The following is a 17037-nucleotide window of genomic DNA, read 5'->3' on the forward strand; positions in this document are numbered from 1 at the left end:
GGACAGAGGAGCATGGTAGGCTATAGTCCAAGGGGTCACAAAGAGTCGGACGCTACTGAGCAAATTTCACTTCACTTCACTTCCACCATATAACTGTTAGGTTCCAGTCACTTAGCCTTGCTGGGCCTCACTTTTCTCATCTCTAGAATGGAGCTAACCCTGTAACACCTAGTTACAGGTAACATCCCCACCAGTGGGCAGGTGGGGTTATGGGTTTTAGAAGAGATGATGTATGTAAAGCTCTCAGTTTATAACAGAGTATAAGAAACAGAGAGTTCCCAACTTGCAGTTGCCAAGGCGTAGGGGAGGGAGGGATAGACTGGGAGTTTAGGGTTGGTAGTCGCAACTATTACATTTAGAATGGATAACCAACAAGGGCCTACTGTATAGCCCAGGGAATTATACTCAATATCCCGTGACAAACCATAATGGAAAAGAATATATAAAAGAATGTCTCTATAATGGAGTCACTTTGCTATACAGCAGAGATTGGCACAACATTGTAAATCAGCTATACTTCAATAAAAAATAAAAAAAATAAAAATAAAATAAAAAACATGTGTGTGTGTGTGTTTAGTTGCTCAGTCATGTCCGACTCTTTGCAACCCCATGGACTGTATGTAGCCTGCCAGTCTCCTCTGTCCATGGGATTTCCCAGGAAGAATACTGGAGTGGGATGCCATGTCCTCCTCCAGGGGATCTTCCCAACCCAGGGGTCGAACCCAGGTCTCCCGCATAGCAGACAGTTTCTTTACCTTCTGAGCCACCAGGGAAGCCTATATATATATATAGTGACTCAGACAGTATATGTATATATACACAAATATATTTTTAAAAAGGAAATGAAAGTTTGGTTAGGAACCAAATCAGAGCTGATGTGCCCGGTGGTTAAGCAGATCTGAAGTTTCTACTAGCAGAGCTATAAACACCCTTGCCATCATTGCCAATTAACTCTGCCTGAAAGTCCATCACCAGACCCATCAACTGTTTATAACATAGGCTGTCAGAGAGAGGAAACAGAGTCGGCTCAGACCAATGGAGGTTTGTGGACCAGTTCCTCAGCTCTGCTTTCTTCCTAGATGAGAGTGTCGGGGCCAGCAAATAAAGGTGCACCAGAGATGGGAGGGGCTTCTCGGGTGGTGCTAGTGAACCCACCTGCCAATGCAGGAGACACAAGAGACGTGGGTTTGATCCCTGGGTCGGGAAGATCCCCTGGAGGAGAGAGTGGCAACCCACTCCAGTGTTCTTGCCTGGAGAACCCTATGGACAGAGGATCTGGCAGGCTACATACAGTCCATGGGGGTCACATAAAATCAGACAGACTGAGCGACTTAGTACGCACGCGGGGACAGGAGGGCATCTAATTTTGGCCAGGGCACTAGACGTTTCTTCTCTCGGGCCTCAGTCCCTGCCCAGGGAAAATGAGGGGGCTGGACTAACTGACTGTCCAAGGCGTGTTTCTCAGCACCATGATTCACAACTGGAGTCTGACATGCGCAGTAGAGACACCTGGACCAGACGCCTGCTGGGATGAAGCAGAAGGCAGGAAGGTGCAGAGCTAAGGGCTCAGGCTGTGGACCATTCTGCCCGGCTTCAGATCTCAGCCACTGCTCAGCTCTGTGGGCAAGCAACCCACCTTCTCTGGTACTCAGCTCCTTCACTGGGTGCGGACTCCAGCATTCACCTCAGCGCTGCCGGGAAGAAAGAACGTGGCTCTGCGTATGAGGCTCTTGGAACCATGCCTGCTGGCACACGATACACACTTGACACATGTGAGCGCCCACGCACTCACACACGGCCCTCCTGAGAAACCCCGGGCGGGTGTGACCCCCCAGGACGCCCCTCCAGGAAGCCCCCTTGCACTGAGCAGCCAGTGTGAGCCACCCCTGAGTTATCACACAGGATTGAGAGAGACCCCTCCTGGGCTAGGACTGGAGGGCTCAGGAAAGGAGTGGGTGCTGGGTTTGTTCATTTTTATACAGAAGCCCAATTTCCCTGTACCCGTGACCAAGCCAAAGGGAGTCTCAACTCTGGACTTGGAATTCATCCCACTCTTGAACTTGGAGTTCCAGGGTCTCCGTGTACAGGAGTGAGTGATTCTGAAATGCCAGTGACTGTTAACTGTTAAGGAGAATCTCTCATCCGTGTGTGTGTGTGTGTGTGTGTGTGTGTGTGTATGTAGGCAAGGGTGGAGGAAAGGGCACTGGAGAGGGGAGGGCTCGAGGTCATAAAACCCCAAGACACCCCTGTTAGAAGAGACCTTCTCCTTCCATCCCTCTGAGTGGGGGCAGCATCAAGTTTTCAGAGTTGTGCAAAGCCTCCTATCCGTGTCTGCCCCTGGCCTCTCTCCATCCCCCTCCAGACCCACCAGGGTGGGCATGGGTGCCGGCCTGCTCTCCCCTTGCCTGTGGACCTCCTCGGGAGCAAGACAACCCATCGGAAGCTATAAGCAGACAACGTCCAGGACCTTCTGGAGTCGACGCTTCCCAGCGAAGACAGGCCAGCGCATTCCAGCCTGTTGAGTTTGACAGACAATCTGTCTTCATTTCTGAGTGTCCCCGAAGAAGAACAAATCTGTTACACGCTGGCCGACACATTTCCAGGGAAATGAAATAATGAAATTTGACTGAAACGTCCTACTTCAGTATCTAACAGAGGATGGAGCAGACGCAGTGCAAGAAGGAATCCCCCAGGGAAAGCTTCTCTCCCACCCTGCTCCCCAGGACTGCTCAACCCCCAAACCGCCCTCCCTGCTTCTCCGTGGGAAGGACAGATGCTGTCCACGTGCGCGGCAATCACGCGGGCCAGGAGGGAGGCTGCTGAGAACCCGCACGCAACAGCCCCCCATCCACTGGCCTTCAAACCTGCTGAAGCGAACACTTCAGGAAGGAAATAGAGCAGAGGCAAATTTCCCAGCCGTGTGAAAACGGAGAGGGGAGCGCTTTCAGCCCCCCCAAGAATTCCGACCCCCACAGCCCTCTGGCTCCCACTGACCTTCCTTCTCAGCACCAGAGGAGGGCTTCCTCCAGGCTCGGGGCGGCCCCTCCCATCCCCAGCAGTGAACTGAGACCTGCCCTGAGGAGTCTGAGGTTTCCCTGTGTTAGGGGAGGGGCCGTGGGGGGAGTGGGGGGTGAGGGGGTCTAATGCCCTGGGCTTCTTTTTATGCCCTGTGGTTTTAAATAGAAAATACAGTAACAGAAATAGCTGACATTTTAAAAGAATTTACTAAGCATCAGGCACCGAGTTAAGCACTTCATATCCATTTTAAAATTTAATTCATATGACTGGTTCTATTATCCCCATTTGACAAATGACAAACTTGAGGCTGGCTTCTCCTAAAAAAAAAGAAAAAAAAGGGAGAGCCAAAACCCAGGTAAACACGGGAATGGACATGGCCCTTTGAGCTCAGAATGCCTTCTATTATTATTCAGTAAAGCCTGGTTGGACACATTCCTTCTTGGAATGGGGCTTTCATGGACTAGCACAGAAAGGAATGAAAAGAGAGGTCAGCTTTTAACAGCACCGAGGGCCTGATTCTGGAGGCAAATATCACCACCTCTGTGATGCTCAAACGCAGATCAGCGTCAGGGGCAGATTCCGTCTGGTCCGCTCACCCTGTCCGCCCTCCTCCCAGGCCCTCTCCCTCCAAGAGACCTTTCCCCGCCTCTCCCCTTCCTGTCTGGCTGTATCTTGGAGAGTGTGGCAGTTTGGGCTGTCTCAGTCTCCAAGAGGAGGGGTGATTTATGTCTTTTATTCAGTAAACAGCTTTGTACGGATGGATGCGACGGGCTGAATGTCACGGGTGGGGGCAGGGCGCGCTGCGGAATCCCCTCACTGTTGTGTTTCCTCTGATGGGGGGAAGGAAGGGGCAGGGGATGCTGGCTTGAGCCGCAGGGAGATGCCAGAACTCCCAGGGCCTGGCAGCCCCGCCAATGCCTGCCTCTTTCTGCCTCTCCGTCCTCTCCAGGCACCTTGCAGGGGACAAACCAGGCATCCGGGTGATGCAGACTTGGGGGAGGAGCTGCCACGTGCAGGCTGGGTGTGCCAGGGCCTTGGAGCCCAGGGCCTGTGTGGTTGCAGAGCAAAGCACGCAGGGTGGGGGGCATTCACTGGGGCAGAATCCGGGCTCGGCTCTGCCCTCCACCCTCCCCAAGCCCACAGTGCCCACTGGAGGCTCCTGGGCCCCTCGCCTCTCTTTCCACGTTCCTCCTCTCATCTCTCCCCATTGACACCTAGGTCTGTATCTTTCCTGAAGCCATGCCTGTTCCTTCCCCTTTCTATATACACACACACAGGTACACATGGGATACCCAGCTCAGCCCTGGTTCCCTACATACAGTAGGCACTCAATATTTGGTGAATGAGTGGTGAATGGCCATCCTGTTCTCCTGAGTGCCGCTCTGGGTGGCTCTGGCATGATGACAAAGCATGCTTTAGGGCAGAAGATTTTGCATGATGCCAAGATGTTACAAACGCACTAAGGATTGGGGAAAAAGATAGATTCACCCCTGGTGCTGGAGGGACCGAGCTAACACAGCCCAGCCCAGCCCAGCCCAGCTTCTCTGCAGGTGAGGAAGCTGAGGCCTGGAGCAGAAGTGACATGTAAAAGCTCCAGAGACTGTTAGGAGCAGAGCAGGAGTCAGAGCTGGCCTCTCGGGTCCAGCCACTCTCCTCTCTCCCCACTGCCCCCTCATCCAAGCCTGAGCCCGTCCAGCCGCCAGCCCAGCCCCCAGCCCTGTGCCCTCCCTCACAGAAGCCGGTCTGAGTCTCCAGCCCACACACTCAGTCTCCCGGGGAGGATGGGCAATTAAGTTTTCGATGTGCTGCTCAGCACAACCTGGGCTGGATAAAAACCATGTGTTCCCTGAAGTGCAGGCCGGGGGTGGGGGGGAGCTGGGAGTGGAGGGGGATGGGAAGCAGGTTAGAATTCCAGGGCCAGACCACACAAGACCTGGAAAGGTGGGAGAGAACAGACAAGGCAGTCAGGGCCTGGAAGTGAAGCTGCCACCGCTGCCCCAGAGGAGAGGACAAAGCCAGGTCACCCCCGGGTCGTGGGGCAGCTGGAAAGAATGAAGCCATCAGATGCAGCAGCTCCACTTGCTCATTGGTGGAAAGGGGACAAAGGCAAATGAAAAGGCCGGAGAGATGAACCAGAAGAAAAGTAGGCGAGGAAAGAGACAGGAAATTGGCTTTCTCCTCTTGCGCAGTTCCTCAAAGCGTCCCCGGAGGGTGAAGGGAAGCATGTGCATTTGTGGGTCTGGGCATCAGGAGGGACAGCCAACTGTCCAAAGCCACCAAGTCAGAGACAGGAGAAGGCCATCAGGGATCTCAAGGTCCCTCGGATGGGTCCCACCTCCTCTCTTCTGACGGCATTCAGGTAACAACTACCCCATCATGGATTTAGGGGACAGCTGACCTCCCCTCATAGCCCAACCCCTCCACCCTCTAGGTATGGAAGCACAGGCCATGGCCGGAGGGCAGGGGCTGTCCCAAGACACAGCACCAAGGCTGCTCCACAAACAGAAGCCAGGTCGGGACTTCCCTGGGGCTCCAGTGGCTAAGACTCGGAGCCCCCAGTGCAGAGAGCCAAGGTTCGACCCCTAGTCAGGGAACTAGATTTCATGTGCTGCAACCAAGAGTTCACGTGAAATGAAGTGAAGTGAAAGTCGCTCAGTCGTGTCCAACTCTTTGCAACCCCATGGACTATACATACAGTCCATGGAATTCTCCAGGCCAGAATACTGGAGTGGGTAGCCTTTCCCTTCTCCAGGGGATCTTCCCAAGCCAGGGATCGAACCCAGGTCTCCCACATTGCAGCCAGAAGGGAAGCCCAAGAGTTCACATGCCAAAACTAAAGATCTTGCATGCCACGACGAAGATCCAGCACAGCCAAATAAATAAATGTGAGAATAAATAAATAAATAAATAAATAAACAAATAAATAAATAAATGAGAAGCCAGGTCTCTAGCTTCCACCCCAGGGATACTGACAGTGACCCTCTTGCTTCTAAACCTGGAGCAGGATCCCTGGCCCTCTGTGGTGGGCCTTTGCTGCTCCAAGAGCAAGTACAGGAGGAGGGGGTTCTCCCAGGACCCCTGAGGAAACACTTCTGCTGAGTGTGCTCAAGGACAAGGGGGTGGGAGAGAAGTGGGGAGGGCTCCCTACAGAGCGGTGACTTTGGAGAGGAAGTGAGCTCAGGGAGCCAGCGGAAGAGAGGAGCAGCATGGAGTCAGGAGGGGAGGCAGGGGTCCGGGGCAGACTTCACAGGGCCTCACCCCTCTTTGGAGAGGCGAGGTGGCTCCAAGGTCCTGCTCCTGAGCCCTAGGGAATCTGCCCCTGCCGTGAGGCTCACCTACCTACCCACAGCATCATACCCATGAAGTTGAACCAAGGCAGCCCCCTCACTCCCCCCACCAAATACCTCATCTATTGGACTTTAAAACAATTTTTTGATTGTGTGATCTTGGTGGTCAATCTATCTTTACGCAATCGTAGTTTCTGGTGGCTCGGTGGTAAAGAATCTGCCTGCCAAGCAGAAGATGTGGGTTCAATCCCTGGGTTGGGACAATCCCCTGGAGAAGAGAATGGCAACCCACTCCAGTATTCTTGCCTGGAAAATCCCATGGACAGAGGAGGCTGGCAGGCTACAGTCCATGGGATCTCAAAAGAGTCGGACATGACTTAGCGACTACACAACAATGAATGTACTTTCTGGCTCTAAAAACCCTAACCCCTTCCTTTCCTGCCTCATGGTTCCTCCACGATATGAAGTGGATGCTCAGGGGCTGGGGGACTGGACAGGCAGCAGGTGATGCTGAGGGGTCAGTCCCCCAAGTGGTGATGGCCCTAGCACTGACACAGCCCTCTTCCAGTTTCACTCTCTTGCCTTTTGGTCTCCCTGGACCATTTCTGTGCTAGCCCCACCCCTAGCCTCATCCTCATCGCAGGTGCCTGTGGGAGGAGCACCCTGGCTCAGTAAGCTGCAGGATAACTGGAGAGGAAACTGGTGATTGGCTAAGGATCATGGGGATGCTGGCTTCTTTGACCAATCAGGAAGCCCCTAGAACTGGTGCCAGGACTTCTGGGAATCCACTCAGACTTCAGAAGTCCTGTCTTGCCCCTTGTCCTTCCCTAGCTGAGGTCCCAGGCCACCCAGGAGATCCTGGAGTGGAGGGTGGGTTAGGAGGGTGGGGCGGAGCCCGGAGGCGGCCACTCACTCGAGCACATCGCGGTTGAACTGCTTCTTGCTGTTGCCCAGGAACTCGCCGATCATCTGGCGGCTCAGGCCCTTACGCTGGAGCAGGAAATGGGCCACTCCAATGGGGGTGTCAGGGATGAAGCCTCGAGAGATCAAGAACTGGATGCCCTTGTCTGGGTTTCTGGGGTGGGGTGGGGAAAAGAAGTAGAGAGTAAGGCAAGATGGTCTGTGATGCCTTTCCTCCTTTTCTTCTAGCCCAGGGAACCATAGACGTGCCTAGAGGTCCCTGGGTAGAATTCCCAAGAAATGCCACTATTGCTTCTGCTGCAGAGGGCCTCCCTTTCCAAAGGCTCTCTCAGCACATGCTTCTGAACCTCCCTGCCCAGGACTGAGGATGGTGCGGGGCTGGGGGAGGGCTGGTCAAAGCGGGCTCCAGAGCAGGTGGAGGGGCGTCCTTTCTGTCTTCAAGCATCAGTCCCACTGGATCTGATCTTCAGGCCCCCAAGCCCTCCTCCCACCTGTATCCTGCTCTCTCTACTCAGGATCCATGTTGGAACCGGGAAGAGGGTGAATTGGGAAATGGAGGTGGGATCTCCTACCACATCCCTCTTCCCTGTGCATTGTAGACACAAGAAAGACCCTGCTCCCCAGGGATTACTTTCCCAGGCTGGAGTCTCTGTGAGTGGGTGTGGATGTGGGTGTGGGTGCTGTGATTTAAGGCAAATGTGCTCCCAGCCTGGTCTGCAAATCCCTGCTGCTCCCTGAGCTGAGTCTTACTGGTCCAGGAGAAGATAAGGACAGAAATAGAGGGTAAGCCTTTAGACCCGTTTATAGCAGGCTGACATTTTCAGGACAACCAAGCATGTGACTGTTTTTCTAGCAACTCACGTTTATTGAATTTTACAAAAGTATCAGCCCACGACATACTGAGTAAAAACCCAGGCTGATCCTTCAGTACACATCATTTGAGAAGCACTGCCTTGCGGGGCCAGGCATCGGTGTGGGCCTGGGGAGGCAGGGCTGAGGTTACACTCATCCCAGTGGCTGCCTGATATAGAAGAAAGAGCACTGGGCTGGGGGTCAGGCAAATATGACTTCACCCAGCTATGCTGCTGACTAGCTGCTTCACAGTGCTCAGCTCACCTCACTGTGTGAGTCTGATTCCTGTTCTATAAAATGGCATAATAATGCTCTCTCTAAAAATTTGAAGTTTGCAACGTATTATCTCAGGCAGGCTGTTGAATATAAGCTTGAGGCCAGAGGATGTGTGTTGCTCATCTATGTGGTTTCCGGACTAAGCACTCCAAAAATCATTGCGGAATGAGGAAACGAACACACAGGTGAATGGTTTCTGCCTAGTCCTCACTGATTAGTGGGAGAGATGCTGTGTTTTCCAGTTCAGGTCTATGAAGGAAGGGGTGAGTGGAGGGTGGAGATGAGTAGGTGTACTTGAAATCTCCCTAGGACGGGTGTGTGTGTTTCCTCTGCTTGCCACCAGCTGTATACCTCTTGGTAGCAAGGAAAGTCTGGCTGGGGGCTCTGAGCTATAGCGGTCATTCATATCTGTATGTCCACGCCCCTGCTCTCTTCTGTTCCACTTCCACTTGCATCACACTCCCCTCCTGTCCGCCCCTCCACTCCTCTCCTGTTCCTTGCACTAGGTCTCTGCTCCCCTGACGTTTCCTCCTTCCATCACTCTCTCTCTTCTCCCATCATCAACCCCATGGGGCTGATGTTCCCCATTTCCCCAACTTCATGTCCCACCTGAGTGATTTCTGTTCCATCCTTCTATTATTTACTTAATACTGCATTTTCTCGTAAATTCTCTCACTTTTCAAAGCCTTGCTTCTTCCCAGCAGTACTAGTGGTCAAAGCATCGGTTTGAGGTATTTTAGCCCTCGTCCTTAAAGTAAATTCATACCAATTAAAAATAAAATGTGTGCTCCCCTACCCAGTATCTCAAGGAGCAGGTGTGTCCCCCAGGCCCCCAGGCCCCCAGGGGAGGCCTCTGGGTCCATGCGGCCCATTCCCAGGAACCTCGCTCATGGTAAGTGCAGGTGCCCCTTTTTCCCCCATCCCCCCACCCCGACTTACATGTTGAAGAGGTTGAGGCCGATGCGGTACAGCCGCTTGCGCAGGGTGTCGGTGGACAGCGTGGGTGACTTGCAGCTCGCCGGGTTCTCGCAGTGGTAGCGTGGCAAGCTCAGGATCATGGCCTGCAGGGCCTCCTTGGAGGCCGAGGCTGACGCTTCGGAACCCGACTTGGCTGATTTGGTGGACGTGCTGCTGCTGCTCAGCTGCTCCGAGTTGTCCCCGACCTCCAGTTCGGCCTCGGTCCTTTTCGCCGCCTCCTCGGTCTCCTCCTCTTCATCCTCCTCCACCACTGGCCCCGCGGCCACGGGCGAGCTGGCGCGCAGGGCCCCGCCGGCCTCCACCTCTACGCTCGGGTCCTCAACGGGCGCGGCCCCCTGGTCTGCACTGGGGGCCTCGGGGCCCTCCGGGGCCTCCTGTGCCCTGGCCTCGCCCTCCTCGGCCTTAATCACCGCGGAGTCTGTGGGGGCCGGGGCCGTCTGCACGCCCAGGCAGTTGGCCACCGACAGGGCCGTGGAGGAGGAGACAGAGATGTTCTGGCTGGCGATCTGCACTGTGACGTCCCGGAAGGCCATCATGAGGGTGCTGCCGTGGCCCTGGGGCGGACTGGGGGGCTCAGCAGGCTCGGCCCCGGCCCCCGGGGAGGCGCCCTCGGGCTCCCGAGCCTCGCTCTCCAGGCCCAGCGGTCCCGCGCCCGCGCGCAGGGCCCGGTGGATCTGGTAAGCGCCGCTCTCCTGCAGGGAGCACATGGTCTTGAGGCTCCAGGTGCTGAGGGCGTCGTCGATGGACTTGGCCAGGGACTGCACCTGCTCGGTGAAGGAGTCCTCCAGCTCGGTGAGCGTGCCCGCAAAGGTGGGCGGCAGGGAGGGCGACCGCACCAGAGGCAGCCCCGCGAGGCCGCAGCCCTCCAGGAGCGCCCGCTCGGCCGCCAGGCTCTCCGCCGTGGGCGCGCGCGCCTTGCGCAGGGAGATGCGCCGCGGCAGGCGGCTCTCCAGGAGCGAGTTGCGGATCTTCTCGAAGTTCTTGCTGAGCTGGTACTGGCGGAAGGCGGTTTGGATGGTGCAAGCGGCGCGCCGGGACACCAGGTGGCCCCCGTACTTGTGTTCTAGCATTTCAATCTGCAGTGAGGACAGAGAGGCGTGGGAGCGCGGTTAGGGAAGGGATGTGACAACGCTTTCGGAGACCAGGGCAGGGGGTGACCTGGCTGACCCTTTGCGGAGGCCTGGGAAGGCACAGCTAGGCCGGCACTGAGGGGCCAAACTCTGAAAACTCTGTGTGATGGCCTCAAATGCCAGGTTGCTGCCAAGACTCCTAAAGGTGTGGGGTGTAGGATTGGATTCTGGGGTTGGGGATACCCACGGCAAGGGTGGGGCAGTTGCCAATGGTAGTAGGTGATTATTTCCATATATTCACATATGGAAGTATTTATTTCTGAAATGTGTGGTATCTTGAATTTGTATTAAAGTATTTCATCAAAAAAGTAGAAGGGTTAGATGAAACAATATTAATTGGAGCTGGGTGATGGTTAAATGGAAGTTTATTATACTGGTCTTTCTACTTTTGTGTATATTTTAAATAATAGAACTGAAGATTAAATAGAAAGGTTAAAAAGCATTGCCACTACTCCTGTTCACCTGCTTTCTTTCTCGGTATTCATGTCACGAATTGGGGTCGTTTCCTGTTTCTGGGAGCCGCATAAGAGTTGGGGTTGAGGTTTGATCATCTGTGTTCCCAGTACCGAGCCCAAGGGCTGGCACATGTCAAAGCTCAGTAAATGTGAATTTAGTAAAAAGACAGATGGGTGATGGATGGATATTTCAACAGTGGGAGATCCTCCAGCTATCATGTTCTTCAATTAAAGTCACCTCTGTTCCCAATAATGGGAGCTGTTCCTATCAGGGCAGGGCTTGGTGGGGCTGATGGTGAGGTGGGATAGCGGGTGCTACTTCATTTGGGCAGATCTGGACCCAGGAAAACTTCAGGCACTGGCCAGTCTGTCCTCAAGGTCTTTCGTCCTCTCCCCCCAGCTCTCTTCCCACTCTGTGGTCTTTTCTCTTCTTGGGTGGCTAAGCACTCACTTTTTCTCCCTTATCAAAAATCTCTCCGGGGAAAGGACTAGAAAAACATTCTCTTTGAGGTGTGAATGACCAAGAGAGGTTAGCAGTGGTTCCTCCTGGGCAGTTTTTTGCATGTAAACAACAGACAAAGACTGGACAAAGGGGATGGGCAAAATGGTGGCACTGTGGTGGGTTCCATCAGTCCTTTGGGAAGCTTAGGAAGTGAGAAAGTATTCCTGGGCTCTGAAATTGTGGCCTGTTGCCAGTCACGTGCCGTACACTCCACTTACAGAGTGACATTCCTGAACTAAGAATCGGGACTGGTGGCTGGGGTCGACAGCTCAAGGCAAGACCACTAGCCCTCCAACCTCCCCCAGGATCACGGAGAGGTGGGGTACAGACAGAAAGGCCAAATTCCATCCCCCAGTACACAGAACCCTTCGACGTGCTTCCTAACCTCACCATAACGTTCCTCTCTCAGGCTGACGATCTCACCATCTCTTGCCTCTTTTGTAAGCTTTCTTCATCCACTAGTCCCTTCTACTTGCATTTCCAGCCTCCAGCCCAGCATTGGTCCCTTTCCACCAGGCTGCAGACCCTCCTAAGTCTCCCAGACTGCTTGACTCCCCCGTTCTGGGGCACTAGCCCACTCTCTATTTTCCACTAAACCTACAGGCAGACTCCTCTACCTCCTGTGCCTCAATCTGTGAGCGAATGCCAAACCACTGGCCAGCCCTGTGTGCCCTGACTGCTTGCAGCTGCCTCTTGCTCCCACCAGCCTTCTGACTCTCCAAAGGATCACCTCAAAGTGAACTTTAGTCAATAAATCCCATCCTCAACTCCCCCACTCCCCAATTTTTCTGCAGCTTTGATACTTTATCCTTTGAAACTCTGTCCTCAGCCTTCATGACCCAGTCTATCTTGGTTTCCCTGTCTTCCTACAGCTCCCGGATCCACAGGGTCCCTAACCATGCTAGCGAAGAGTCATATGCGTTGCCCTCTTCCATTCTGCAGGCACATCTTCATGATTTTCCTATGCTGGACATCATCCTGACTTCCATGTGGGAAGTCTTCAGAGCAGCCCCGGTAGCTGATAATTAACAGCTAATGAAGAGGGAACTGTCTTGGGCAGAGCCTTCATGGCAACTCTATATAGATGTTTCTGGGGCTAATATCCTCTCACCTCTTGTCTGAGAACCTCGTCTTCTTCCATCGTAACTTCACTGCACTGCGATAGGTGAATGAGCAAGCCCATGGGGAAACACCCAGCCCCAGATCCACCTCTTCCCTGCTGGCTGACCTTGGACACGTTTCTTAACATCTCTGAATCTGTTTTCTTGTCTGTTAAATGAAGCTAATCCTGCTGACTCTGTGATTTCATTCTGTGGTGAGAATTCTTATTTCACATGGTACCTGGCACACAGTAGGTCAAAGCTCAATAAGTGGTAGCAATTTGATGGTGAAGTGTGGATTCCGTGACTTTCAAATCTCCATGCCTAGGCTCAACCCAAGACCTACATTTCCAACAGTCCATTGCTCCCTTTCCCCGAAAGGAACCAGCTCTCAGTGATATCCCAGCTCCAGTCTGGGGACCTGGCATTTGTCCCTGGGTCCTCCTCTGGCTTATCCTCTGCATCTGTCAAGTGCAAAGTCCTACAGCGCCACCCCTCCTTACCTTCTGCCATCACACCACCTGCGGTGCCCCTGGACTCCCCCCTTGGACACTCTGGCAGCCCCCGGTTGCTTCCCTGCTTCCTCCTCCAGCACCACCCACCTTGCACTGCATTCCCCTGAGCAGTGTGCTCAGAGAGCAGGGTAAACACGGGCCTTCCTGTCGCAGGAGACCCTTGCCCTAAATAAGTATAAACACCCTGTCCTGGCGGGTCTGGGGCTCAGCAGCCTGGCCCCACCCACCCCGGCCCCTCCTACTACAGGAGGTCCACTGCTCACATGCCAGCCCCACCTCCTGCCCCTGCCCGCACCCCCACATACTGGGCTTTCCTGCCCCAGCACTTGCTCAGCCTCCCCACCTCCACATCCCCCTACAACCCCCAACCCCCCCACACCCCTCCTCACACCGTCACCCCCTCTCCACCCTCAGCTCCTACCCTCGCCCTCTCCTCCAGGCAAAAACGTTTCCCCTGTCTTTCAGTGTCCCTCCCCCAAGAAGCCTCCCAGTCCCCCAACCAGAACGGGTCTCCCTGCCCTGAGTCCCCTGGAGAAGGTTCTCTCCTGCTTCTCTGACACTGTTTCCCCGCTAATCTTGGTGGTGCTCATCTAACTCAGGCTCCCTCCCTTCCTGCCCTCCCCCAGACCCCTCCTAGAGCAGAAACTCCTGGAGGCCCCGATGTGTCCTCATTGTCTCCTCCACTGGTGGCCTCAGCCCAGAGCCTGGCCCGGAGCCACTGCTCCTGATGGCCTCTGAATTCAGTCCTGGGAGCCTCACCTTTTGTTCCCATCATGTCATATAGCTGGCTTCCCCTCACCCCAGCCTCATGCCTGCTGCCCACCCCTGGCTCCCGGCCCCCATAGGCAGAACATCATTCTCTGTGCCCACCGCCATCCTGACCTGTGACTGGGGCTTCATCAATGTTTGCACCCTGAACTAAACTCAACCCTCTCCTATGCCCCAGGGGAATGCAGTCCAGGCTGTCTTCTATGTCTAGGCTTGGGGCCAAAGGCTGCACCACTCCAGCCCCTGCCCCATGTGTGTTCCCCTCCCCCATACCCAGAGGCCTGGGGGACACTACAGTGCCCCTCGTCTGCAACATCGCCCCAGCCAGGCCCTCTCACCTGGGATTTTGGACTGGCTGATGGAGTAGGCCAGGCAGGTTGGTGAACTGGGGGAATAAGGATTGTCCAGGATCCCTTCCAGCCTCAAAACTGCAGGATGTGAGTGACTCGTGAGGACCACAGGAGCAGAATACTAAATCCCAGATCTCAAAAAAACCTGAGATGGAGTCAGCCCCTGACCCAGACTTCATGCCCCTCTCCATCCCCTCAGGTCACTGAGCTGTTACCTCCCCCTCTTCATCTTTTGAGCATCTTCTCATGCCAGGTGCTGTGTTGGGCACCAGGGATATAATGATGGACATCTTTGCCCTGCCTTCAGGGAGAAGTCAAGTAAACAGGAATGGTGACCCAGGGCTGGAGGGCAATGTCAGGGAGTACCTGAGTGCTGGGGGATCACTGAGAAGGGGCCTCCACCGTAGCCTTGGGAGAGCTGCAGTGGAGGAGGAAGGCACAGGGAAGTAAGTCCTAAAGCAACAGAAGGAGTGAGTGTGGACCAGTGCAGGAGTGGGGGGCAGGGCATAGAAATGCTAGCAATTGAGGCAAAGGGCTATAGGCAGCAACCAAGGCCCAGAAAAGGGAAGGAACTTGTCTAAGTTCCACACAGTTCATCTGCAGAAGAGAGAGCTGTGGAGTTCCATCTTTTGTAAACATATGCCGTGTTTTCAGTCACTCTGCCCCGACTCCTCGATCGCTTTTTGCCAGTATTCTTGCCTGGAGAATCCCATGGACAGAAGAACCTGGCGGGCTACAGTCCATGGGGTCTCAAAGAGCCACACACAACTGAGCGACTAACACTCCCACCCCTAGCCTGTGCTTGGCCTGGAGGGTTCCCTGGGCCAGGGGAGGGGGGCCATTCCCCAGGACAGGAGGACCCGGCTGCACCCCTACCAGCCCTCATCTTTCTTGCCTCACTTCCGCCCTCCTGACACGCAAGCCCATCTACTAGAACTACACCCACATGAAAAAGGTCCACGGTACCTGTTAGAACCCTGCATGACTCTCCATAGCCCCTAGTCAGTGAGAATTAAACTAATTCCCTGCCCAGGCCAAGGCAGGAGTTTGGTGCCTCTTTTGGTGTTACTAACAGGCCACTCCTTCAACTGAATGGTAATCTCTTCGGGGAGCAGGGAGGGACCATGTTTCTTTTTTTTTTTCTCCATGTTTCTTTCTTTTGGGTATCCCACTTCCTCATTGCTTTGCTCATCAAAGTTATTTAAAAAATATTCACTCGATGAGCTCTTACTCTGTCCAAGACCCTCTGCTGGATGCCGGGCGATGGGTGCACAGATGAACAGGAGATGGTCTCTGTCCTCAGGGAACTGACAGGACGCTCTCATCTAGCCAGCTGACCACCCCATCACACCGTGTCGCTCCAGATGGGCTGCCTCCCGGCTCCTGCTTGGGCATTCCCCACCCCAGAAGCAGGACCTGCTATATCTTTAGCAGCTCTTATTGTTAATTAAGCTTAAAAAAAAAAAGGCAATAAAAAAGAAAATAAAACCTTCCTCTCCTATAAGTTTAATGCACTAGTACCACTATTTTTATTTTTTAGAACTTTTTATTTTTTTGGTCCCGGCATGTGGGATCACTGTTCCCCGGGGATCAAACCTGTGCCCGCTGCATTGGAAGCAGGGAGTCTTAAAGGCTGGACTGCCAGACAAGTACCACTATTTTTACCTGGAATGATAGAAAATAATCTGATCCAGCCAATTCACATTCAGCTCTTCAATGTTTAAAACTCGTCTTCATGTCTACAATTTCCCCATATGACCCTGTGAATGGGTGTGTGCTAAGTCACTTCAGTCGTGTCCAGCTCTTTGCGACTGAAACCCCATGGACTGTAGCCCGCAGGTCCTCTGCCTTCGGATTCTCCAGGCAAGAATACTGGAGTGGGTTGCCATGTCTTTTTCCATCATGTGACCCCAGCCAATTTGTTTTCTTTCTTAGAAGAACCTCAGAACCTCAGGGTTCTCTTTGTTGCCTCTTAAAGTGAAAGTGAAAGTGAAGTCGCTCAGTCATGTCTGACTCTTCGCGACCCCATGGACTGCAGCCTACCAGGCTCCTCCGTCCATGGGATTTTCCAGGCAAGAGTACTGGGGTGGGGTGACATTGCCTTCTCCGTTGCCTCTTAAAAGAAGCCCCTAAAACCAGACAGCCTGACCAGTACCCAGTGTGGGGCTCCAGGCAGCTGCCTCCTTTTTGCTGGTTGTTCAGTTGCTCAGTCACGTCTGACTCTTAGCGACCACATGGACTGCAGCACGCCAGGCTCCTCTCACTGGGGGTTTTATCTACACGTCTGTGAAGGCCTCTGGGCCCACTTCTCTGGCAGCGGCTTCACTGGCTGTTGATTTATCTTGAGCTTGTAGTCAACTCAAGCCCTAAGGCCTCTCGCCCAGGACCAAGCCTGCTCGTTTTATGCTGCGGGATTTTCAAAGCTAAGAACAGAACTTGAGGTTTTTCCCTCTTTCACTTTACATTTTCCATTTAACCACATTTCTGTCCTAATTAGATTTTTTTTTTTTAATCTGGGATTCTGTTATCAAGGTATTAGCTGTCCCCTTTCGGCAATGCATCAGTCCCTTTTCAGAATGGTTGAACAGGGCAGAAGCAAGGAAGTCCCGACTCAATCACCTTGGAATCGGTGCTGATAGAAAAACCAGTGTTTTTTTGATAATTCCATTTGAGAGCAACCCACCTGACTATATTGTCAACTAAACCACTTCCTATCCCGTCCACATAGATATCACAGGAGACTTTGTCAAATACCTTACTGAAAGCCCTGTGGCGCATCATGGGCAGCTGGCCCCTGACCCAGGGTAACTGCTTGGCATCCATGCTCAAAGGAAGGAATGAGTCTGGCTGGGCTCACCTGGGCTCAACCCAGTCTTAGTGACTTC

General features: G+C 53.8%; 1 protein-coding gene across 9 annotated transcripts in view; it reads right to left on the reverse strand.

Annotated features, from left to right (window-relative positions):
* The window catches only part of IQSEC3 (IQ motif and Sec7 domain ArfGEF 3), an 88313-nt gene that overhangs the window by 23985 nt on the left and 47291 nt on the right, over positions 1–17037 (reverse strand). For all 9 annotated transcript variants that reach the window (XM_043882380.1, XM_043882378.1, XM_043882384.1 and 6 more), the window contains exons 4-5: positions 9294–10408; positions 7219–7380 (exon numbers count right to left, since the gene is read on the reverse strand). In XM_043882380.1, the coding sequence (XP_043738315.1) occupies positions 7219–7380; positions 9294–10408 (1277 nt within the window). The remainder of the gene's footprint in view (positions 1–7218; positions 7381–9293; positions 10409–17037) is intronic.

Source organism: Cervus elaphus, chromosome 22, assembly GCF_910594005.1.
Source record: "Cervus elaphus chromosome 22, mCerEla1.1, whole genome shotgun sequence".
Lineage (NCBI taxonomy): Eukaryota > Metazoa > Chordata > Mammalia > Artiodactyla > Cervidae > Cervus > Cervus elaphus.